This window comes from Seriola dumerili, unplaced genomic scaffold (genome assembly GCF_002260705.1).
Source record: "Seriola dumerili isolate Sdu_G_001 unplaced genomic scaffold, Sdu_1.0 BDQW01000149.1, whole genome shotgun sequence".
In the NCBI taxonomy this organism is placed as follows: domain Eukaryota; kingdom Metazoa; phylum Chordata; class Actinopteri; order Carangiformes; family Carangidae; genus Seriola; species Seriola dumerili.
In genome coordinates this window covers 11,907,692-11,932,721 of record NW_019174404.1, presented here as the reverse complement: position 1 = coordinate 11,932,721, position 25,030 = coordinate 11,907,692, and the positions used below count along the sequence as shown (strand labels likewise).

Here is a 25,030-nt window from a genome sequence, read left to right as displayed (position 1 = left end):
GACTGCTTGGAGTTGGGTCGCTGCCATAAGAGCTGTGACAGTGACACTGTCAAAAATTACAAACAGGATAGTAATTGTAAGTTAAAACAGGCTTTAAAAAGAGGAACACACCTACAATATCACTATGGCACTGATATTTCCCTATAATTTGAGAAGTATAGTCATTTCAGAAACATGTGGCTAATAATACACTATTACTGTGTGATGCTTCAGACATCACACAGCTGTAATTGAAAGGGTTTTGTTTTGACAGCTTAGAAAAAAGAAAGTAAGTAGAGCTTGATTTAAGTTTATTTTGTCAAATTGTGGAAGTTTAATATCAACTCTGCAAGTTGAGTAAAAACACACAAAAGGTTTGAAAGGTTTGAAATGTCTAATTGACAGCTGCTGTTTGGTGTCGTCAGTTCAGTTGAACATTCGTCTTTATACAACTTTATTCAGATTATAATCCCTGACAGTTTCTATGACCTTTACCTTCTATTGTTTAAATGCAGCCATACTACTTTTCCACACTACTTTGAATTATTTGCTGCAAGATTTGTTTTATTGTAATTGCAAAAGAACTTACACCTCACTGTTTTGTTTGGCCCTCAACTGTTCTGTCCTGTTGTGTTAACAGATGACTCAGGTTCTGATAAAACTGGACCGGGAGCAGCTGACGGAGCAGAGTCTGAGCTTGGCAACGATGGTGTGTCAGACAAATTTGGTACGAGCTCTGCTTGCTTGGCAAGCTATCAATGCTGCCGTAGTAAATTAAAGGATCATAATAGTGGTTTTGTATGTTTTATCTTATTTACTACAAAGCACATGTACTTTCACAGCTATTTGAATTGAAATTGATTTTAATCTCTAAATGATGAAATTGATTCAAAAAGTTTGCATTGCTTTAATCTGCAATGATATTAAAATATCAATTGGGTTGATATACGTTGTGATAGACTGGATACCTCAAGCAAGTTTTAACAGTCTACAATTTGATTTCAAAGCCATAATTAAATTACTGGAAATCAGTGGGTGTCTGGAAATGACAGCAAAAGTGTAAATGACTGTTTATATGATTTTTAGTTAAGGAGCTAAAACTAAAAAGAAAATGCAGAAGAAATACTGAAACATAAAGTAACTAAAGGTTTCTTCTTTTTACCCGTTAAGTGCGTCCCCGCTTCACCCAGCCCGCTAAGATGAGGAAGAGGGTGATAGCCCGTCCTGTTGGCAGTTCAGTGCGGCTCAAATGCACGGCCAGTGGAAACCCTCGACCGGACATCGTGTGGCTGAAGGACGACAGGCCGCTCACGGAGCAGGAAGTCGGCGAGGGCCGTCAGAAGAAGTGGACTCTGAGTCTGAAGAACCTGACGCCAGAGCACAGCGGCAGATACACCTGCAGAGTCTCCAATCGTGCAGGGGAAATCAACGCCACGTATAAAGTTGAGGTCATACGTGAGTATCCCACAGAGAGGCTGAGCTGTACGCATACCAAACATCTTCACCTGGAAATACTAGCCCTAATGCATGATGTAAAGCAAATTAATTTAAGTGAGTACTGCTGTTTGTGTGCATCATTTTTGTGATCTTTTGTACATTGCTTCGGGAAATTGAAATAGTGTAATCACTGTAATGATTGGTCTGATTTTGACTGAGGAAGGACTGTAACCTCTAAAAAAAATCCCCTCTCTGATCTACCTACTCCTGACGTCTGATTGCGAACAGCAGGTCTTATCCTTGCTGCATGATGAATGTGCTTGTGTAATCATGTATATGAGAAGCATATTGAGGAAGCAGGCTTGAGAGTGAGGGCTTGTGCCCTGGTGTTTGCACAGGGGGGGAGAGAGAGAGGCTGTTCAACTCAGAGACCATCCACCCAATCTGGAGCCGATTAAAGCCCAGCTGTCTGCCAGACCCACTGCCCCCCCCCTTCCCATGAGAAATGTGTGCTGTACAACCAGGAGCAAAGAAAGAGAGGAAACTAATCACACATACTTCTTGTGTTACATGTTGTATTCCTCCCTCTCTGTCAATTATAAATTCTAAGCCCGGGGCTAGTAACGGTATGGACAACTAAGACCTCTTCTATCCGCAGAAGGGCTGTCATGTCAAAAGATGTCTGTGTGTGCGTCCTGACAGTTTTTCTTTGTGTGTGTCTATGCAGAGAGGACAAACTCTAAACCTATTTTGACGGGCACTCACCCAGTCAACACGACGGTGGACTACGGAGGCACCACGTCATTCCAGTGCAAAGTGAGGAGTGACGTTAAGCCGGTCATTCAGTGGCTCAAACGCGTGGAGTCTAACGAGGAAAGCCGCTACAACTCCACCATTGAGGTGGGGGACTCACGATTCGTGGTGCTGCCCACGGGAGAGGTGTGGTCGAGGCCTGACGGCTCCTACCTCAACAAGCTGCTCATTACCCGCGCCAAGGAGGAGGACGCTGGCATGTACATCTGCTTAGGCGCCAACACCATGGGCTATAGCTTCCGCAGTGCCTTCCTCACTGTGCTGCCAGGTGAGGCCTGGGGAATGTCTGTTTACTGTGTATCACTGCCACAGCGGTGATACAAACATACTGCAGAGCAACAAATCAGCAGCTTGGACAAGGATCTGTGCCATAAGTTTGTATATTTTATGTGGCTGTTTATTTTTCAGATCAACATTAGTGCACATTACACAATGACATCAGGGGAATGTCAAACTGAACTGAACGTTAGACGACAGGACGGATGACAACAAAGCAACACTAACAGGCACAAAAGCTTCTCTGTCACCTGTTATATATCAGTTTTTGATATAGTTTGAACTTGTTTTATTCTCCACCAAATAAATAAAACCCTGTCAATTTTACCAGGCCTTTGAGCTATTTTCCATCATCCTTTTCTTGATTGAGGGCGTTTTTGTTTTTTTCATATTTACGCTAAAGTAAATTAATTTAGTCAGTTAAGAAAAAATTCTAAAACTTTTGCAGGTTTTAGTTTCCTAAATACAAGGATTTGCTGCTCTTCTCTGTTTTATATCATTGTAAATTAAACATCTATAAAAAAAATCTTAACTCAAAGTCCACTTATTAGCTTTTTTGCAGTCTTTCACCCACATCTCTTGGCCTTCTCCGTGGACGGAGTTTGCTCAGTCATCATAACATGACCTAAGTATGGAACTTCAGTAAAATGATTAGAGGTTTTGGACTGTTGCTTAGACTTTTTATTGACTAAATAATGAATCTAAAAATATTCTGCAGATTAATCCATGACAAAAACAAGCTTTTGTTGCCATCTTAAAGCTCTTACAATTGAAGTAAAATAGCCTTTTGGTAACATTTAAGAGTTGGCAACTTGTTTTGATCCTTCTCTTTTCTGGCCCTCTTCTTTTGTAGACACAAAGCCTCCCATCACGGCCATGTTCTCGCCAACTTCCAGCTCCCTGCCCTGGCCTGTCATCATTGGCATACCTGCTGGAATAGTGTTCATCTTTGGCACAGTGCTGCTGTGGTTCTGCCAGAGCAGAAAACACTGTCCTCCACCCAGTGCTCCAGCTGCAGCTGCACAGGTACTGCAGAGCTCCCACAGGCTGCCGTATCGAGAGCGGGACAGGGGCGGTGTGGCCCCGTCCTCCAGCACAGAGAAAGACTGCATGAGCTCCATGAACTATGAGGAGTACCTCGCACAGCAGCAGCTCCTCCTCAGCCAGGGAGGACCAACGCTCCCCCCAAAAATCTACCCCAAAATCTACACAGACATTCACACGCACACTCACTCTCATGTGGACGGGAAAGTACATCAGCATCAACACATTCATTTTCAGTGTTAGCCTTGGTGCCAAATACTCCCCACTAACTGTTCCAGTATCTCAGAGGGAGAGTGAGCTGTGGACTAAACAGCAGCTCCTGAGTGTCATTCACCAGGCATTATTCTAATCAAAATCAAAAGTGGACTCTTCTCATAGCAGGACATTGTTGGGAGAGTGTACATGTGTGAAAAACAGTGGCCAGTGACACACACCTTGTGTTTTTTACATCCAAACTTCCATATTTGGTGCTTTTTTTTTACCTTCAAATTCTCACACCACTAAAATCCATTAATCCTTGTTGTGCACTTAATACAAAAAGGACAAGGAAATCTGCAGCGTGTGAGTTGAATTGCAGCTATTGAGGCCCGCTGAAAGGTCTCCCTCAGCAGCTGAATTTTGCATTTTCCTACTTGAGGTGTGGCTGAAAATGGAGGTTAGGTTTTACCTTTCACGTGATCAGCTGTTGGAGCTCAGAGGCTCCGTTATGTTCTGCCTGGTAATGAAGATGAAAATGGTACTCTAGATTTACAAAAGGGCTGGTTTTATGCTCCTACTCAGGTAGTCCTTTTGTTTTGTTAAAGATGCATAATGTTTGGAATGCTGACCACTATCCTTTATATTACCTTTCTCCATCCCTCACTTCTGTTCTACGTTAAAAGTCATATAGAGTAGGCTGGTAAATTTTTTATAGCATGTTTATGGCATGCAAACCTTGCCTAAGACTGCAAGGGATGGGAGAATTGTATTTCCATGTTAACTGAATTGGTTGCCATTATCATTTTAACTTTTTTAGGTAGGTTCCCATCACTAGTATGTTGAGATAAACCAGCAGAGGATGAGTCTTTTTGACCGCCACCTTATCCACCCACAGTATATGAAGCTGTAGTCATTTATAATCAAATTGAGTCATGAATATTTAATTTATTTTGCTAAAAAAATGTATCAAAAGTTTATTTTTCAGAGTAAGGCGTTTTACATATCTATGTAATGTTATTAAAGTATACTGTTGTTGTCTATAGTACATTTTGAGTACTTTGTCACCCAGTTTAATCACATTTAGTTCATGCCAATATTTAGGTATTTCTGTATGTAATTGGTTGTATTTGACAATCTTGTATGATGTACTCTGTTCAAGGCTTAAAAACTAAATCATCTAAAAGTTTGATGGTTTGGTAGTTTGATTAAATGACCTGAGACAAAATAGTCACATGCTTCATAAAAATTCATGTATCTGCTCAAACTGAACTGCACACACCTGAAAGACACCTGTGACTGTCCTCATTCGGAGTCCGTGCTTGTAAATGAAAGCATAAAAGTTCTTGTGAATAACTTAAAAATTAAGTGCTGTTGAGGTTCTGGGCCCAGACAAGTCACCTTTCTTCCTTTGAGCCAGTTGAAGTGTCTGCTGAGGGTGACGCAGAGGGCAGCCAGCAGAGGGACAGAAGTTGCCGGGATGAATGACTGAATAGATACTGTACAGACACAAGAGCAGTCTCACAGTCCCGTTTTAGATGAGTGATGGCCCCTGCAAGACTACACCGAGTGACCAGCATCTTTCCCCATTTAAGTGAATCGACCCTGTCCGCCTCCTCCCTGGTCCGCACCACCACCTCATTCAACTCCAATCTAGGTAGGATTTCCTTTCACCATTTAGGAAGTGCATTGTCCTGCTGTGGGAGTGATGTGACAGGACCCTGTGATTGCTCTGGAAAGAAGGGGAGCATTGTATCAGGTGAGCGCTTGTTTTGTTGTAAGCATTGGAGGATGGGGGGGATGAGCTTTGGCTCCAGATGGATGAGGTGAGTGTATTGTGTGTTTAAACTAGAAATTCTACACAGAACAAAAGACATTTTTTAAGCTTCTGCTATGTTATTTCCAAATCCCAAAGTAATGCTTTAAATCCAAAACCTAGATGACAAGATTTAAAATGATATAACACTGCCCCCTAGTGCTCTGACACCTTAATCATGGAGAAATTATAAAATAGGAATAACTAAAACTAATAATTGGAACAAAGTCACTAAAGCTTGTAAATCATCTTTATTAACTTTTTTACAGTATTCTAAGAACATTGACAAAAACAGACACAAGAAAAAAATTACTGCACAAGAAAGATCTCAAAGTGAGAAAGAAAAACAGAAAGAAGTACTTAAGACAAAGTATTTACAAGCAGGCTCAACCCTTCTGAACTTTGGTGATGAGTTCATCACAAAGTTTGGTCAGCTCTTCAGCCTCCTTCTCCTGGAAAAGAAAAAATTCAAGGGAAATTAGAAATAAAGACCATTTTAGATATTTTACCTTCAAAATTTCTGCAAATACACATCATCTAATTAACATGCTCACGCACCTTCTGGTCCAGACTCTTCTCTAATGACTGCACCTTCAGCTGCTCTCGACGCAGCTGGGCTTGTAGAGCTGATACCTCGGCCTTGTACTTGGACCGTACCTCAGCAATTTCTTCATTTGCACTGAGGATGAACAACAAATTAGAGTCGGCCAGTGAAAGTCTTGCAGTTTACACTATTAACACATTAAAGTCAGGTTTCTTACTGGCCAATTTTCTCCTCAGCGTGAGCTTTAAGGGTCTGGTAGCGCTGCTCCTCCTTTTTGATCCTTGCCAGGTAGTCCTGAGCACAAGCTTTCAGAGTCCCCTCATTCTTTGGAAAAGGACAAAACAAATTTACAAATCAAACTACCACAGCTTTTGTGAAATCACAAAAAAATGTATTTGTAGTTTGTAACACGGAAAGCATCGATCTTTTCTAACCTTTTTGTAACCCTCAATAATGTCCTTGTACTTCTCCAGTCTCTTGAAGAGCTCAGAGAAAGATCTCTCCATGGCGCTCAGGTCACTGGAGGTTTGATCCTTCTCCAGCAGAACCTCGTTGAGCTTTGCCTGGGCCTCCTCTCTCTCCTTCTCTTCGTCAGCTGAGCAATGCCAAAAAATTCAAGAGTCGTTTTAATACACCATTGCCTCAACAATCCTAAAGAGTGAAACGTGTGCACAATGTTAACTTACCCATCATTTTTGCAATCACAAGCTCAAATTCTGCGATTATTTTCCTGTGTAGAAGGAAAAAAAAAAAAAAAAAAAAAAAAAAGTCAAATGTCTTGAAACACTGATATTAAATAAAACTGAAAAACAAAATTAAACAAAGCACAGTTTACCTCATTTCCTGACCATCGTCAAGTAGCCTGTTATACTTTGCATTCCATTGCTCTTCTTTTTGCTTTGCCTGTTTGAGAAAATACAAAGTAATTAAAATATATTCATTTTAGTTATAATTAAACCAATTAACATGTAATCTGTGCATCTGTCTGTGTTTCAATGTAAATTTTACAAAACAAACAAACAAAAAAAAACTATTTGGTTGCTTGATTTGTCACAATTTTGATTTAAGGATGGACTTCAGTGGTTAAACCATCAGTGACATGTCTGCATTTGCTCTGTACCTACTGTGAAGGAAACTAATGGAACAACATTCTCCTTAAATGATGAAAAGAAAATTAATATGTTTTCACCTAATGTATTCCTTTAGAAACCAGATTATGCTGACATTTACAGTCCTGCAAGCAGGACAGTCATTGATATTTGACTATTAACCACGTTGCTTTGATATTAGATACTGTTTAATCCACGATGCACTGTGCTCACTGTGGCTGAATCAGATTACTCTAAACTTCTCCAGGGATTGTCTGAAAACCGACTGAAACCACACTATCAACAAGGTCTAGTGTAGTTGTTTGAATCTCTACAAAAGTGCTGTATTCACATACAACCAAACAAAGTGACTTCAAATGGAAAACCTCTACTGGCTTTGCTGTCATTTGTCAGATCCCAAAACATTGAGCAGGACATACTTCTGCTTGGACTTTGGCAATGGCTGCATCCATGTCTTTCTGACTGTACTTCAGCACTTCAATAATGGCATCCTCTGTGTTTGCTGGCTGTGTGAAAGGAGGGATGAGGCACTCGAGGATTGGAGGAGTCTAGATGACAGTTGAGAATGGAAACAAATCAAGTTAACAGATAAAGCAAGGAAACATCAGTTACAGATTCAGTCAATGGTGGTTGTTCAAGAGCGACTTACTGGTGCTGTAGCATCATCAAACAGTTTGAAATCGCCCTTCTGTGGTCCAGGTGTTGCCTCTTTTAGTGCCTTCTGTGAAGTTTCAAGTCTGAGAGAGAAGAAAAAACAAAACGCATGCTCATTTACAGGATGTCCAAAGCAGAACAAATTTCGCTCCAACATCCAGTGACAGCAGCAGCAATCAGAATAGGTGAAAACAGAAGTACGTCATACCGTGAAACAAAGTCAGCAGGATGAGGGATGTGGGTTTGAGCCGACGGGCCTGCAGACTTCTTTGGGCTCTCTCTCAGAAGGGGGTCAAATTTAAGGTACAAGGATTGTTTCCTCAGTGCAGATTCCTTGAACTGTTGACAGAAATTTTAACATTTAAATACCTTTAGGTCATGCACCGACAATCAAAGAGTTTAGTCATTTAACGAACATGAACATAAGTACTTACACTGCTGGACCCAAACTGTTCCAGGTAGTCGATTTGTCCATCAAAATCATTGGCCATGACTAGAGATCAAGATCACAGGTTAACATCAAAATTAACTTTTTGCGTAATGATGAGAGTAAAACTCAAAGTTACAGCAACAGAAAAATTCAGAGATCATTGTGGAACTAGACAAAACAGCGTAATGGTCAACGCTTACTTACACATCGTTCCAGGAACAAACTCGTCATTGAAGTCTAACATCGGCGGCTCTGACTTCTGCTCAGGTTGATGCAGTTCAGAAAGCTCAGGAAGGCTCTGCACGCTTCTCTCTTCGTGGTCAGAGGCAGCAGTCTGTCATTCCACAAAATCAAAATATTTGTTTTGAAGCAAATGAAGAGTTAAAAGAAAACAAATTATTAGGAATTAGGATTTTATCAAACTGCATTGCTTACCACTGCAGGGTTGGGCTCAGCAGCTGGGACACTCTCTCTAGCACTGCAGAGGGCAAAAACACACAAACTTAGAGTGAAATAAAGTACTGCTGCCAGGTGAAGCGTCCACTGCAAATAAATACTTGTCACACTCAGATAGAACCCTTAACATACCATGCTGATGATACAGCTTCCTTCTCCTCTGGCTTCTCTGTTTGCTCTGGAATGGCAGTTTCCATAAGCACAGGGTCAGATTTCTTGCTGCACTTTGGAGAGTTGTTCATGTTTGTTTGTGTGCCAAAGGGATTGAAGTTTGGGTCGTCAAATTTATCAAAGTCAAATGAGTAAGAGCCTTTGGGAACTGGAATGTCAGCGACATCATTGGCATCGGGCTTTACTGAAGTTTCTTTTGGTGGTTTGTCATCAGACGCCGGCTTTCCCTCTTTAGATTTTGCACCATGTGGCCTTTTGCCAAATTTCTTGGGTGGCGGTTTCCGTTTAACCTCTTTGCCATCGTCGAAATTGAACTCTAGTTTGATTGGGCCTTCCTCAACTGGGGCAACGGCTGGCTGGGATTCAGCAGGTGGAGGATTGGCTGTATTAGTGGATATTGGGATAACTGCATCTATGGGTTTTATTTCTGGCTGAATAGGCAAATTTTGTGACGTGTCCGGAATATCAACTATATCTGCAGGTTTATTTTCCATTATCTGTGGCTCCTCAACAGGCGGGTTACTGTCTGGCAACTTCTTCCCAAGGACAGGGGAATTCTGGATTTTAGAGCCACCTGTTTGGAAAGGATTAATTGCATCCATGTTGTCAAAATCCAAGTTATATGAACCTTTTGCTGGCAGTGGGGCATCTTCCACAAAGCTGCCTGATGCTTTGTCTTGATCGACACTCAGAGACGTTTTAGCAGATTGTTCTTCATCAGGCATGGCAGTACACGAATCTTGATCCTCAACTGTTGGGACGTTTGCCATTGTGATCACACTGCTGTCCGTGGAGCTGATGTTGGCGGAGATGTTAACCAGTGAATTTTCCACAGACGGGATGAATGGAAGTGTCTCATCTAGTGCCGATTCCATCTTGGTGGGCTCCTCCAAGGTATTCTCTGGTTTTGTGTTTTGAGACTCAGTTTGATCTGTAGGAAGGTTTTCAACAGCAGGCCTCGGTGGAGAGAGGACCATCTTATTGGACCCCTGAAATGGATCGATCGCATCGAGGTTGTCAAAATCCAGCTGATAACCTCCTTTGCTTAGTATTGGTATTTCGTCGTCAGGATAAGACGACACTTCTGTGGAAAAAGTCAAAGGGGGTTTGCATTAATTTCTCATCATTCAGAGACATTCAAGTGAAATAATTTTAATGTTGGATAAATTACCTTGTTTGGGCTCATCAGGATGCTCAGTGGTCTCTTGTGGCAAAGCACTGAAAAAACAAAACAGGATTTTTTTTTTTTTTTTTTTTTTTTACAGAATCCTAATTTAATTGGAGGCACGTTTCAGTAGGAGAAATGTTACTTACTTTGTTTTATCAATATTTAAGGATTCCATTGCTTTTGTACACTCATCCACGCTGGTCATCTTGACAGACTTGGATGGAGATAGAATTCTCTTAGTCACAGGGTCTCTTCTTGGAGTCTGAAAACAAACCTACACACAAATAGTTTGGTCAGTATAGTACATTTTACCTGGATGTATAGAAAGAAAATGTCCAGTTATTCCAGTAGATTTATTTATTTAATACACCTTTACTTTGCAAATGTGTGCTAGAAACATGTCTGAAAGCATCTTTTCTGTTTCTGTCCACCCACATAGGTGTTCGCATTTATTCTGTCAAATTATAAAGTTGGTTAGATGTGGGTTACAAACAGACTGAGGTCAAACTTTATAGTCACAGCATTAAAACATTTCAAGTGTCTTGTGTTACCAGGTGCAACAAGCACAACAGTCAGGCAGATTTAAATATTCCTGTTGTTGGTCAGTGACTGTATATTGTTTCCAGCCTGGTCTCATTAGGCTTTGTGAGATTAATCTACAGGAGAAGGGGGAACACAATATCTACAACGATCAAAAGTAACTAATTCTGTACCTTTATCCCCTTTTGCACAGTCTTGTTGGGCAGGTTCTCTGTCTGACGCAGGATGGAGGGCCTCCCAGTTGGCTGATCCAGGGCAAATATGTCGTTACTTGAGCTGTTGAGTTTTCCTCCGGGGCAGACCCCACGATTCTCATCATTCACTTCAACAGAACTCATCCTGTAAAAGCAGAGACAAACTATAAGTTACAGGGCTGGGATGACCCGAATACACTCTGAGGGAGGCGTCATGCTGAAAGCTGCACCCAGTTGATAAGACACTTTTGGTGATGGGTTTGACTGATGTGTGTGAAAATGATCTCCACAGAGAAAGATAACACAGAAAGTTGATAGCAGAATCAAGACAAATGTGATTCTGCCAGTTTACTTCTCTTGGTAAATCTTGGTTGTCACATAGATCATTTTTATTGGTATAATACACTCTTTATCTAGACAAGAAAAGGCTTGGCAGGGGGGAAAAAGTGACAAAGACATTTAAAAATATATATCTTAATGAAAAACTGAACCATGATCCCTTGAGATTAAAAATTACCATGAGGTCAAAGCTACACAGAAAATGCCTTATACTAGGCTGATCTGTTGACCAATATTATCTTATTGCAGAGATATATTGGTATAAGTGCACATGTTGGCTGAAAAGTAACAAAACATTGTAATACAGAATATCCAAAATGTTTGGAGCAGAAACAGTGCTGCCATTACATAGTTTGTCCACCAGAGAGCACTGGCAAGTTGATTTTTCAACTTTAAAATGTCGAGTTCAGTACACATCTTTGTCACAATTCTTTTCAATATGTTAAAAATAAATCTACAGCCACTACAGTGTTATGTAATTAATTTAAAAAATATTTTCCAAATACTGATATATTAGACTTTATATATCTAGTATCGTTCAAGCTGTAGAGCCCAGAAATATAAGCAGCAGTAGAAAGAAGAAATGCTCAGGTGACTTAGGGCTCCCGATCTGTCAGCCATGAGAAGACTATACACATTTGTCACGGCAGACGTTTTGACTTGTAACAGCAGGAGAGGCACAGGTGTAAACAATTACATTAATGGAAGGTCTGTTCAGTTAGTAAGCCATGGCAACAGGCAAAACAAATGGTTTTCAGCCATTGTCGCTGTCATTAATGATCTCTGTTGTTCGTGCTACGACATGGGAACATATCTGCTGTGAAAATGGTCTATATATTAAAAGGATTTTTGGTAATGACTTGAACTCAGAGAAACTATCAAGGATTCTGGGATGAGTGAAATGATTTCCAACTGACTTTCAACGTATGCTGGGCCATTAACATAATTAAAGCCTAGCGTTAATTATGTTAATGGTGATAGATATATGGTGACCTTTGATTCAGCACAGGATTTTTAGAATTTGAGTAACTGGTAGACAAATGTCAGCTATGACAAACTTTAAAATTTTGGTCCTAAATAATACGCCAGATTTTAACTATATGCTGAGGTCAAAATGTTTGCATTCAAGTAAGACACTTTTGAATTCGTGGTCACGTCAGTGAAGGCCAAGAACATGCTGATTAAGCCCAAGATATCCTTCCACATTACTTCACAGGATTTGTGCGCAAACACCGAGAGTGAACGACATCTTTGTCTGAATGATGTCACATGACGGACCAATGTTGCCTACGCTTGCTGTCATGGTTTAGTTCAAATTGCTGCTCCCCAACGTTAAATATAGCGCTCAACTCTGCGTTATCAGAAGAACAAATTATTTTACGTGGACGGCTAATGTTAATCATAACTTTCCATCAACAATACCAATTAGTAACTGCTTAGTTGAATTTGATAACGGAAACCTACCAAACCTTAGCTGGAAATTTGTAATAACAGGAGTCATCAGTATCGACACGTAGCGTAAGTTAGACTAATATTAAAATATCCAAAGTTAACCACAAATAACGTTCACAAAAGCCACGTTAGAGAAGCTAACTGTTTCTTGAGACCTAACGATACGATCCAGTTAACGTACAGCGGAGGACAACACAATCTCGGGATCACGTTTTATGAACAGTGCGGGAAGTAAGCAACTATTATTATCATCCTATATTCACCACTTACCTCAAAAAAACAGATACAGTTGGCAGGAATTATAACGTCTTCTGTCAGACCAAACAGCTACAAGTCTGAGCGAGAAGGAGCGACGTGCTTTTGAATCTCCCTCGCCCTCTGTGGGTGACAACCGTTTGGAATTTAAAAGTCTTGAAACGCACCAATTAAATCGCCGGAAATATTCAAAGCAAACGCGCTTCCTGGTTAGACAACCAATCGCGCTGAAGAGCGGATGTGATCCAATTTCGGCCCAGGAACCAACTTCAAAGATAATACAAACAGCAAGATTAGTCACAATAACTTAAAAACTCTGTAAACACCTATGGTAAACACTGATAAAACGAAGCACAAGCAACTGAAAGATTAAAAAAATAACCATGTTGTCAAAATGGGTGTATTACATTTTTATTTGACTGATATAAAGGACACGAGGTACTTAACAAACCTCATTTAAGATCGCTTTTTGCACAGCAGTTAAATATTTTCATCATATTTAAACGCAAAAGCTGTATAAATGTAAGTCGTTTTTGAAAGAAAATCAAGATATCTACAAGTCATCTATACGTAACACGAGAATAAACTGATGTGACCTTTAATGAACTTGGGGCAAAGATACTCTGCACTGGCTTTATGGCATGTTTAAAGCTTATATCATATTATCTGGCATGTCAAAATTCTGTTGCACAAAATAGAGTTTGAAAGGGTGTGGATTGTGAAGGGTTGTATGATTTATTGCAAATTGCACACAAGCTGACATTCAAAATTCAATGTAAACAACAACATAAAACCGCAACACATAATGTTACCACAGACTGTACACAAATATATACAGTATATTTATGCAGTCTTTAGCATATGAACATTACCCTCTCTGCTACAGTAGGTGGCGCTATGCACGCTTCCCTTTGGTCATAAAAAAAAACCAAAGAAGAAGAAGTAGAGGCAGACCTGCCCGCCAATTTTGAAGGATGTAAACAGTGTCGTCCGTCGTCTCGATCGACGTGCTATGAAGAAAGCTAATTTTACCACATAACGGCGAATATTTCTTTCTCAGCAATGAATCCCAGTGGAAAAGGTAGTGCACCAAATATGTGTTTGTTCGGTTAGTCAACTAATATGGTGTCAACATGGCACAGAGAGTCGAACTTGTTAACGCTAACATTTACTGTTTTTTGGTAACTAGCACCGCTGTTCACCTGGTTACCTAACTCACTTTACTGCTAACTTTTGAACTTGCAGTTAAACGTTTACTGTTTTAATTAACGTTACCGATTCTAGTTTATGCACACTATTTGTATGCAGGTTTACGAAGACAAAGTTATCACCTAAATAAAACGTTAACAATCTTATAATTATGTTGACAGGATCTGGCGATTCAACCCAACTTGTTGCCAGGTAAAGTATCTTTAGGAAGCTTCGATTGTTTCACCCCCACACGAACAGATAAAACTATGCTACACTGCTAACGTTAACATTAAAGATAACAACGGAAGTCATAGTCGCTTGCCATTACCCCATAGATATGGTCCTCAATCCGGGCTAATACCGTACCGTATGTACAGGAAGCCTCATTGTGTGATTGTGTTTTTTCTTTCTAAGGTGATTTTGACTTTGACTGTAAGGTTTGCTGTTTGACTGAGGAGGATGTACAGTTAATACACAACTCTTCAACCCTAATGGGATGCTATAGTAACAAACAAACACCTGCCTGTTTTGATGATGTTTAATTCTTCCCATCACCAGCTCAGTTTTTATGATTTATAAGTGTTAATGTTACTCTCTGGTGTTGCAGTGGTGACAGCAATTCCATCAAAGTTTTTGTGCGAGTCCGACCTCTGACTCAGGGTACTGGGCTCACCACAGATGGAGATCAGAGTCTGTGTCTCACAGTCACCTCACCCAACACCATCCGTCTGCTCTCAAAACCAGAGCCACGAACCTTTACCTACGATCATGTAGCTGACATGGACACATCTCAGGTGGGGTACACATGGTTATTATTGACATACCACTGGCATGGGTAAAAGTAGCTTGAGTGATTAATAATAACCTGATTTGTCAGTGCGAGATATAGTCTGTATCACTCCAGAAAGTTTATCCTGGTTGGTGTGTGTCTGATCTTTTATTTGTCATTTTTAAACAGGACTCTGTATTCTCCAGTGTGGCCAAGAATATTGTTGAGTCTTGCATGAATGGATACAATGGTACTATATTTGCTTAGTAAGTGGTCTTTATGTTTTTTCTGTGTAGTATCAAATAGGAAAATATCTTATGGCGCAACCACTCTGTGTCGTGCTTCATGCGCAGCACCCATTCATTACCTTATTGTACTCTTGCTTCTGCAGTGGACAAACCGGCTCAGGGAAAACATTCACCATGCTGGGTGAGATTTCAGTATATTAATTACATTGTGTTTTACAAATTCTTTAACATAAATCAATAGAATAGTTGAAGTGACACATTTTTTCTCTCTTGTTCTAGGACCATCTGAGTTGGATAATTTCACAGATGAACTCCGAGGGGTTATTCCTCGAAGTTTTGAGTACCTTTTTTTTCTCATCAACAGAGAAGTGGAGAGGGTGAGCTGTAACATTTCATCACCACAAAGGTGTTGTGAACCAATAGTTGATGTTTAATTATTTTCTCTAATTATTTTTTTGTTTGGCCTTTCTCTCTCCCAAAAGTCTCCAGAGTCCAAGAGTTTCCTTTGCAAATGTTCATTTATTGAGATATACAATGAACAAATTTATGACCTCCTGGACACAGCCTCAGCCAGCCTTTTCCTCAGGGAGAACATCAAGAAGGGTGTGTTTGTTGAGGGAGCAGTGGAGAAGTTTGTCAACTCAGCTGCTGAAGCTTATCAGGTAGATATTCCTTGCCCATTGTGATGAAAGACTTGATTCCTATGGTACACCTTCTATCCAATTTCGCTATATTATTTTCTAAGAATTTAGACAATAAAAATGTAATAAGAATCATTTTGTTGGTACAAAGTGTGTTGTTAATTGAACAATGTCCAATTTTTCCATAGATAGTTCAGAGCACATTAAACAAATTTGGACTGAACTGAATTAAATGCAGCTGTCATAATAAGAAATGTACTGTGGGACTGAACGGAAATTGTGTTTGAAACCACTTAGGTACTGTCCATGGGCTGGCGTAATCGACGAGTTGCCTCCACCTCCATGAACCGTGAGTCTTCAAGATCTCACGCAGTGTTCACCATGACTTTGGAGTCCAAAGAATCCATCAATGAAGTGGTGAACATCCGAATGTCTCAGCTGAACCTGGTGGATCTAGCAGGATCTGAGAGGCAGAAAGACACACACACGGAAGGCTCCAGACTCAAGGTGATGCTTCGTGCTTGAATGCTCTCACACCGAAGTACTACATTTATGACTTTTGTTGTTATTGACAGCTGCTGTCTGCATTTGGTTCTCTTTCAGGAGGCCAGCAGTATCAATCGCTCCCTCATGTGCCTTGGTCAGGTGATCATGGCACTGGTGGATGTGTCCAATGGGAAGAATCGCCACATCTGCTACAGGGATTCTAAACTCACCTTCTTGCTAAGGGTGAGTGTCTGTAGATGCAAAATATATTTTTGGTGTTTTTTAAGTGAGAATGTTGTTGTGGTAACTGTACAAGTCAACTTCCCAGGAATTCTGTCATTGTATGTACAGTATGTTCAGTGGCATAGGTCAGGGGTGGGGGTGTATGTGAAACATTTATAAATGACTCAAATGCAATTCCTACACAAAACGCATGTGTTTTTTCAGTGTTGCCTGTGTCTGCTAAAATCCCATATCAATATGGAAAGACATTTTGTAATACACAACCTAATTATGAGCTCTTTGATCAAACATTAATGGTGATGTGATGTAATTTAAATTGAAACTAGGGGGTATACATTTTGTGAACTTGACATTTTGATATTGAATTTTCACATTCATTTATAGACTTTGTTTTGTTTTGGTAGAATATAAAAGTTTATAATATTACATTCATGTTATGCACTGTAATGATTTTATGATTGTTATTTCAGGATTCTCTTGGAGGAAATGCAAAGACTTACATCATAGCCAATGTACACCCAGGTTCGAAGTGTTTTGGAGAAACATTGTCTACGTTGCAGTTCGCCCAGAGAGCAAAGTTGATCAAGAATAAGGTATCTGGCATCAAATAAAACTGTATTAATACAAACTGTACTTAATCAACTTCTGGTAATATCAAAATTAGAGCACTTTATTATCTCATCCTCATCATGCAGTTATTATTTTTTGCCAGGCCGTCATCAATGAAGACACACAGGGAAATGTGAGGCAGTTACAGGCTGAGGTGAAGAAGCTCAAGGAGCAGCTTGCACAGGCACTGGTTTCTCAGGGAGTGGACTGTGGGAGAGATGTAGCACCAGGAGGACCTGAACTCCCTATGGGTAACAATATGCTAACGTTTACACCCTCAAAGTAACATCCTGTTTTAACCAATGATGCATATTCAAATTTACAAACTCATGCATAAAGTGGAGTAATTTTTAAGTCATAACTTTTTTTTAACAAATGTAAAATGGCTTTTCTCCCCAGGCCCATCCATTGAAATTCAACATGATGTCTCATATAAATCAAAGTTTATGGCTGCTGTTCGTCTGTGGAGGAAACGAGAAGAGGAGAAGAGAGTATGGGAAATGTTTTGTTGCACTGTTATTTATTTTTGGTGATTACACTGTTGTGAACAAATAATGTTGATGCAAGGAAACTTACAGTTATATTTGACTACACTCAGACGCTGCTCGAGAAGGTGGCTCAGCTTGAGGAAGCCTGGACACAAAAAGACAAGTTCATCCATTCTAGCCGAATGATTGTCAAGTTTCGAGAAGACCATATCTCTCGCCTTGAGAAAAAAATGAAAGCAGGACAAAACTTATTGTCAGACAAGGAGTCTCAGGCTCTGATTGACCAGCTGAAAGAAGAGATCAAGATCTTGAGAGATCAGGTAATAATAATGTTGATGAGTACATCTGATGACTATACGTGTGTAACATGTAGATACAAGGTAGTAAAGAGGAGCAGATGCATCCTTTTCGGCTGTTTAAAATTTCTTTGAGTAGCTACAATAATCTATTTCTTTCCTCTAAAATCCAAGTTGCTTCATAGTCATTTACTGTAAAAGGCTGAATAGGGTTATGTCTGTATTGGTTACTGTATATTTCTTCTAATAATAGCCATAGACCTCCACAACGCTCCTTAACTCCAGGATCTACTGTTGTATCTGTTCAACATCCTTTCGTTGTGCACACTTCTGCCCTTTTAAGGTTGAACATCACCCAAAGATGACTCGATATGCAGCCGAGAACTTCAGCCTCAGACAGGAGAACCGGCAGCTTCGTTCTCTTGAATCAGTGGTGAAAGCTGAAGAAGTTGTTGGCCAAGTTGCTGCTGAGCTGGAAGAGGCCTTCCAGACTGCTATGGAGTCAGAAAGACTCAGAGAGAGTAAGATAATTATCATGAGAGAGCTGGGAAATGGTTTAGTAAAAATAAATCCTCTATATCTATCTATATGTCAATAATTTCACATTGCTTTACATCTCCAGCAGCCTCCTCAACCCCCACAGCTGCAGACAGTGTCTCAACAGCTACAATCGAGAAGATGAAGGCTCAGTATCTTCAGAAACAGTCCGACCTCACAGCTGCCCTTCGGGCTTTTGAGGAGTACAAAGAAGTTACCAAGTAAGAAGGGAATTTAATGAAGAGAACCATTCTTAAATTAAATTCACGCTGAGCTTATCCAGAAAAGCTTAGTAGATGTTTAGGAGCAAGCTCCTCCAGAAGCTAGAAATATATGTCAAAAACTTATGGATGCAGGAATTTATACAGTTTTTTTTTATTTGTAAAGGAAAAAGTTTCTTAGTTTCCTGGCTTCCTGGTTTCATACACATTAAAATATTATTGCCCAGCTTTGATTTCCAGCCTCAGGAAGAGGCTTTTTACACCACTAGAATATCATTTTTTCATTCTAAGGTGGACTTGTCTTGTTATCTTAATGAAAGGTGCCATTTTCCATCCAATACCTTTTATAGGCTTGTAAAGTATGTTTTGCAGACTTTAATGTGGTTTTTGATTGGTGCTTTGTGTTCTAGGAAACAGATGGCTCAGCTGGAGTCTGAGAAAAGATACCTTGACAAGTCCAACAGACATTTGGAAAACATTTTGGAAGCCACAAACGCCTACAAAAAACAGGAGGTCTCTGAGCTGAACAGGATTCATGTTGAAACTATAAAGGTGAGGGGATGTTGAAACTTGTATTCAGATCACTTTGAGGCAAAATATAACCTCATTTAAAACCTGACAAAAAAATCTTTCTTTTTATCCTTCAATTGCCTATTACAACAGATTCTCACCACGCCCACCAAAGCGTACAACTTGCGGTCCCGTTTCGTGCCTCTTTCCAGCCCAGAACACCTGAATGGGACAGACAACAATGCCGATGACATTTGGGGTGAGCAGCCTCCTTCAGACATGACTGAAATGGCCCTGACTGAGGAACTGCGCCAAGTGCAGGTAAAGCAATGTTTACTATTCCTGAAATGTGTGCGCTGCGATGCATATAGTCAATACCCCACAATGTCATACTTTATCTATTTTCTCATCAGGAGCAAACTAGTCGTGTCCAGACACAGCTGAATGAGGAGGAGCTGAAGAACAGCAAGCTGTTGCAGCAAATTGCAAAACTTGAAGAGCAGATCAATGTGGTGTCACAAGAGTCTGACCACAAGGATGAGGTAAATCATCTCCTCACGTTCGTTATTTACAGTTTTATGTTGTAAATTTGGAAAAACATGATGCACTTTAACCTCACCATTTTGATAATCTAATTGGTCTTTACATGTTATGCAGCAACTTTCTACTGAGAAAGCTAACAGGAACAGAGATCAGCTCAACCTGCAAGAAACTATCAATGAGCTGCACCAGAGCCTCCAGTCTGAACAGGAAGCTGCAAATGGTGAGGCACTGATGTTTAACCTGTGTTGCAATCACCTGTTTGCCTGCCTGGACTTTTTCTGGTGTTGAACTTGCACATTTCTTTCATATGGATATATCGACAAGAACACCAAGGTCACAACTCTTTCCTTCCCCTCCTCTCAGTTCTGAGGAGTGAGATCCATGATCTACGCCTGGTGCTGCAGTCGTCCGATAAGGAGCTGGCTACTGTTAAGAACGAGTTGAGAGATGGCCAGAGTGAGCAGCAGAGAGAGATGAGCCAGCTCTCCAGCAGTCTGATCAGCACACAGCTCCACCTTGACAAAGTCCAGTAAGCATGAGTGTAATACATACTCTATGGTGACTTTCCTTGATCTTGATTTTGTGTTTTATGTGCCCATGACTACCATGTCTTCATTCCAGGCTGGAGTGGGAGCAGCTTCTTGAGCAGCATCGAACACTGCAGGATTCATTTGACCAGCTGCAAGCTGAGGCCAAGTTTGAGGCTGATCAGGCCGGACAGCAGCTGCAGGACAGGCAGCAAGAGATTGATGAACTGAAAGCACAGCTCATGGTTAGTGAACTCATAAAGTCAACTGTGGCCTTTTTCATCCTAAGATGTAGGCTGTGATGTCTAACTGTATGATTTTGTATTTTTACATGTTTTTGTCTTTTACTGTAGGAATTGAATAATTCTCTGCAAAATGAGCAGGAACACACAAGCACCCTGATCTCACAGTTAAGAGAAAACAAAGAAAGTACATCAAAGTGAGTTTTGCAGTCTGTCTGTCGGGACTTTTGTCTTTTTTTGAATTGTTTATGAAAAATTTTATTTCAACGTTTAAAATAATTCTTACATTAACATGAGCATGACCTTGATGTATGCCTTTAGAGAACTGATTGAAACTGTGGAGCAGAATACACAGCTCAGAAAACAAGTCTCAGACCTGACGGCACAAAATCAACAGCAGGTCAGTTTGAAGAACAGTATGCATGTTATTTTTGAAATGGTAACTATTTGGCATAACAGTAATTGCAGTTTATTTTTATATAAACCTGTTGTCTCATTTTTGTCTGAAGGTGTCCAAACTTGTTGATCTTGAGCAAAAATTAACCTCTACCAATGAAACCATAAAAGGCTTGGAGCAGAAGATTGAACAGGATAACGTAAGCCTGAATGAATAATTCACTCCTGTCTCTTATTTCTTCAAATACAACTACAATATATCTGCTACCCTCCTGAATGTCTCGTGTTGTTTTACAGGATGTTGTTCTAGATCTGATTAACCAAACCAGAGACCTGCGCAGTAAACTGAGCCAGAAGGACCAGACCATTACCCACCTGTCTGGAGATGTCAAAGACATCACAGTACTTTACTATTCCTCCTATTTCACCCTTGATTTGTCTTGAATAACTTCATTTGTTGCTGATGTAGTTACAATCCCAAGCCCAGTCAGGGCAAGTTTATAATAATGACGTCTTTCTTTTCCAGGCCAAGTACAATGCTGCCTGCCTTGAGAGGGAGGATATCAGGGAGCAAAACTCTAAGATGCAGACAGAAATCTGTGACCTGAAAGAAAATTTAGAAAGGAGAGTGGCATCCAATAATATAGAGGTAACTTGGGTTGTATTAAACACCTCTGTTCACACATTTTCGTGTGGATTTTTCAAAATTTACTGCAGGTGATTCATGTTATGACTCTTTTGTTTTGTACATAGCAAAAGCATGGCGAAATAATAAAGCTACAATATACGTAATATGTGTGTCTGTCCTTAGGTTGAAGTGTTGCAGGAGGAGGTGACTTATGCCACTGAGGAGGTTGAGAGACTCACTAAGGTCTTAGATGAGCAGAACAGCCTCCTCCAAGCATCTCAAGAGCAAACAGCCGGGAAGGATGTCATAATACAGAATCTACGGCAGAAGGTGAAGTTTAGTTATCTCAATACAAAGCAAAGTCACAAATAATCACTGAGATAAAAAGAAATCATGAGGATAATATCTTACCAAATTACTAATAAAAGTCATTGTCCTTTTTAACCAGGTGCAACAACAGCAAGAAGCTGTTGAAAAAACGATCAGAAACGGAGGTTTGAAACCCCTTGTTGAGCCAACAGTCACGCCTAAATCATTACCTCGGGTAAAACCTGTTTATGGTTTAGGTATTCTTTAAATATGCCTTCACAAACGGAGCATGTGTGTCTTATTTTATTTAAATTTTTCAATTTGCAGTCAAAAGTACATCAAGTTTGTTTTATTTCTCTGTTTCTAAAGACGCCCCGTACTCCAGGAAGCTTCAGCAGGGACCTGACCCAGGTGCTAGAGAGCCAGGAGAGGGAGCTGGAGAATCGACGCTCCTCCATGATGACCATGGAGATTCTTTTGGCAGAGCTGAATCATGAGAGGACTGCCAAAAATGAGGAGATCCAAAGACTTAAGGTGTTATATAAATTTGTGCTAAAATTAATTAAATGGCCCTTTAGCCAGTTTTTAGTCTATGTTTTCTAGGTTAATTATAATTCCATAAAAAGTCAAAAATTGAAATCACTGCATTAAAAAGTTTTTTCTTGCTTTGGATTCATTTATTTAAATAAATGCAATAAATTAAATGGTCCCAATCCCTGTGAATTCAATCGATAATAACTCATAATCTGTATTACTTGTCCTCAGACGCAGCTCACTGAGAAAGAGATGGTCCGAATGGAAATCCAGGCTTTGCTTGACAAGTTTTATACCAAGCAGAGCCAGCTGTCAGAGAATGGAAATAATGGGTTGAGTTTCTTTATCTAGTTACTCAGCCATTTCCTGCTTTACAATGCAAAGAGATCATCTGTTGTTGATGGCATAAGGAAAATGAATGATGTTTTCTTGTGATTTTCAGTGAGGAGTTGAATGATGCCATTAAGCAGTCCATTCTTAAAGAGTTGCAGGAGGAGAGAACTGAGAAGGTTTGCATCTTTCTCTTTCCTGGTTATATTTTTTCTCTTGAGTGAATCATTTATTTAGTACATGTTCCTCTGTCATTGATTAACAGAGCAACATAATACAGAAGCTGACAAACACTCATAAAAGGTAAGCATCTGTGGAGAGGTTTTGTTAACTTAATTAATTCAATTTTGTTGTTGCATGTTGATCTCATCCTTCATTATTTCTTGATGATTGACAACCATCTTCTCTTTTTGTGCTGTGGATCAGACTGCAGGAACAGGAGGCCATGCTGGCTCAGTCTCAGACTTGTGTTCAGGAGCTGACCGGTGAGCTGAGGAACCGCTGTTTGGAGCTGAGAGAGCTGAGCCACAGGATACATGATGAGGAGAAACTACTACAGGTGAGAGTGAGAGTAGGCCAGTAGGGACAGTTTAGCTTCCATGTATTATACTTAAAGCTAAAATCTGCAATGTGTTTACTCCTCTTGTGTTTGAGTGCAAGGATGGCGAGGTGAGTTGTCAAGACAACAATATACTGCTGAGCAAAATATCTGAGCTGGGATAAGATGAAGCTTCAGTCAACCTGAAGAAATTTTGCTGTGCATATTCATGTTCCCTAGAGAAAGATTCCTAATACATTCAAGGCACCCAGTGTGGGTTGGCCAGAGACATTTTACTGTGGAAGATGGCTACATAACAACATTAATGTCAGAAAATATAATATGCATATGACACTAAATAGTCTGCCATCTGCTGTTTGAAGACAATGACTTGGTAACTTACATATTTCAGTCTTTTCAGGCTAAGTAGTTTATTTTATTATTTGGTGTATATTCACACAATTCAACCATGATGGTGAAATACAACAATAGTGCATTGACAGATATGTTCAGGGGAGGAAGGCAGGCAGAAGTCTCATTATGTCCACAAAGCAAAACAATTCAGTCAGGTATAACCATAAACATCAGACAACAAAACAAAGTAAATAACAAAAAGCAGATAAAGGTTTTTCATATGAGTACATATAACACAGAGAGGGGGAACTCTATATTTAATGGAATCTTGATCATGACATGTATGACAGTAATGTAAATAAAAAAAGACCTTGTAGAAACATGAATGAAGTTCTGAGAATTGATTCATATTACACTTTAATTTGAGCACTGTGACATTCAAATTCAAAATCACTGATTTTGATGACACAAAGGTTGCCCAACTACGGCCAGACTAACAGATAATTCTTAGCTGACTTGACTAATATACTTTCTTTCTTACAGGAGAATGACGTTCTCCGTAAGCAGAACGTTAAGCTTTCAGAGGAGAATGGGAAACTTGTGGGACATAAGAACCACAAACAGAGGATTGAATATCTGGTGAAGCTGAAAAAGGACAACACCAAACTTCAAGAGGTAACTAACATTTCTGCTATCTTTTAAAGGGGGCTTCTCCTTGGTCATTTAAATACTGTTAACACATCACAACAATCAACTTTGTGCATTTGTTTGTTTTAAAGGAAAATGAAAAGCTCCGAACAGAGATTAGCTTAATGCGAGACAACAATGGATGTCCCTCACTGGAAATGACCTAAATCTCAGATTTTTAATTGTTTGAATGGAGGTGAAATCGAATCTTTCACAGTTTTTTAATGGTTTCAAGTACAAAGGCATTTTGATTTTTTTTTTTTTTTTTTTTTTTTTTTTCATTTTTTTTTTTTTTTTTCATTGCTAAAAACACTTCATATTATGACACCTCTAACAAATTTTGCCTGGAGGCATACTCTACCTTTTCACTGATCTGCTATTGCAGCAGCATGGACAGAATAGGTGTGACCAAACTGCCATTAGTCCAGCTCCATCTTTTCTTGGTGTGGTTTCATTACACTAGATTTATGGTAGCACACCTAGTCACCTTCACAGCCTACATGGAAATTATAACAACGCTGAAACGTCGAACATCTTAATGTGAAAACTGAACATATCACATGTTCATGATTTTTTGGTGCTTATTTCTCATGTTGTAATTGTGATTGTTGTCTGACCATGAGTTGTATCCATTGTATTATGTTTGTTATGTATTTTTCCCATCATACTGAAGTGTATACCCAATGTCTTTTTTTTTTAGCATACTGAACTTTTTTTTTACATACTGTAATTAAAAATATTTTTTCTACCTCCTGTAAGCAGTAATCTCTCGCTTCATATTCTGTTCAAGTAAAAATGTAAAAAAAGTATTTCGGCTAGGGCTTCAACTAA

The 25,030-nt window shown here is 39.7% G+C and overlaps 3 protein-coding genes across 3 annotated transcripts in view; 2 read left to right on the top strand and 1 right to left on the bottom strand.

The window, feature by feature from the left end:
- The window catches only part of LOC111225722 (fibroblast growth factor receptor-like 1), a 29,230-nt gene extending 24,273 nt beyond the window's left edge, over positions 1–4,957 (top strand). The window contains exons 4-7 of the mRNA XM_022750743.1: positions 620–706; positions 1,150–1,434; positions 2,144–2,497; positions 3,359–4,957. Coding sequence (XP_022606464.1) covers positions 620–706; positions 1,150–1,434; positions 2,144–2,497; positions 3,359–3,792 — 1,160 coding nt within the window. The 3' untranslated portion in view covers positions 3,793–4,957. The remainder of the gene's footprint in view (positions 1–619; positions 707–1,149; positions 1,435–2,143; positions 2,498–3,358) is intronic.
- An 846-nt stretch (positions 4,958–5,803) lies between these two features.
- tacc3 (transforming acidic coiled-coil containing protein 3) lies at positions 5,804–12,982 on the bottom strand. The gene is made up of 17 exons (XM_022750655.1): positions 12,888–12,982; positions 10,806–10,971; positions 10,239–10,366; positions 10,096–10,142; positions 8,886–10,008; positions 8,733–8,775; positions 8,502–8,631; positions 8,302–8,360; positions 8,076–8,206; positions 7,863–7,950; positions 7,633–7,761; positions 6,940–7,007; positions 6,791–6,834; positions 6,539–6,699; positions 6,322–6,428; positions 6,119–6,239; positions 5,804–6,012 (listed from the first exon to the last, which is right to left on the bottom strand). Exons 2-17 carry the CDS (start codon positions 10,968–10,970, stop codon positions 5,947–5,949), a joined length of 2,610 nt encoding a protein of 869 aa, XP_022606376.1. The 5' UTR covers position 10,971; positions 12,888–12,982; the 3' UTR covers positions 5,804–5,946.
- A 901-nt stretch (positions 12,983–13,883) lies between these two features.
- kif15 (kinesin family member 15) lies at positions 13,884–24,450 on the top strand. Its single transcript, XM_022750957.1, has 35 exons — positions 13,884–13,953; positions 14,243–14,273; positions 14,671–14,857; positions 15,022–15,098; positions 15,224–15,261; positions 15,360–15,457; positions 15,563–15,742; positions 16,019–16,228; positions 16,325–16,450; positions 16,921–17,043; positions 17,163–17,310; positions 17,459–17,550; positions 17,658–17,867; positions 18,187–18,364; positions 18,466–18,601; positions 19,012–19,153; positions 19,265–19,432; positions 19,525–19,653; positions 19,769–19,874; positions 20,018–20,183; positions 20,276–20,426; positions 20,535–20,620; positions 20,745–20,823; positions 20,933–21,019; positions 21,117–21,221; positions 21,346–21,468; positions 21,631–21,777; positions 21,896–21,991; positions 22,126–22,290; positions 22,522–22,622; positions 22,733–22,799; positions 22,886–22,923; positions 23,047–23,179; positions 24,056–24,187; positions 24,292–24,450. Exons 1-35 carry the CDS (start codon positions 13,935–13,937, stop codon positions 24,364–24,366), a joined length of 4,149 nt encoding a protein of 1,382 aa, XP_022606678.1. The 5' UTR covers positions 13,884–13,934; the 3' UTR covers positions 24,367–24,450.
- Positions 24,451–25,030: the final 580 nt, after the last annotated feature.

What these genes read in the sequence shown, in the direction of transcription:
- tacc3 (XM_022750655.1), bottom strand. Translation starts at nt 10,970, where the DNA reads ATGAGTTCTGTTGAAGTGAATGATGAGAATCGTGGGGTCTGCCCCGGA. An exon ending in GAAGCTGTATCATCAGCATG is followed by an intron (nt 8,776 to 8,885) that starts GTATGTTAAGGG and finishes TGCCCTCTGCAG; the next exon opens with TGCTAGAGAGAGTGTCCCAG. An exon ending in TTATTGAGGGTTACAAAAAG is followed by an intron (nt 6,429 to 6,538) that starts GTTAGAAAAGAT and finishes CCTTTTCCAAAG; the next exon opens with AATGAGGGGACTCTGAAAGC.
- kif15 (XM_022750957.1), top strand. An exon ending in TCAAGATCTTGAGAGATCAG is followed by an intron (nt 17,868 to 18,186) that starts GTAATAATAATG and finishes TGCCCTTTTAAG; the next exon opens with GTTGAACATCACCCAAAGAT. An exon ending in AGGAGGAGAGAACTGAGAAG is followed by an intron (nt 22,800 to 22,885) that starts GTTTGCATCTTT and finishes ATTGATTAACAG; the next exon opens with AGCAACATAATACAGAAGCT.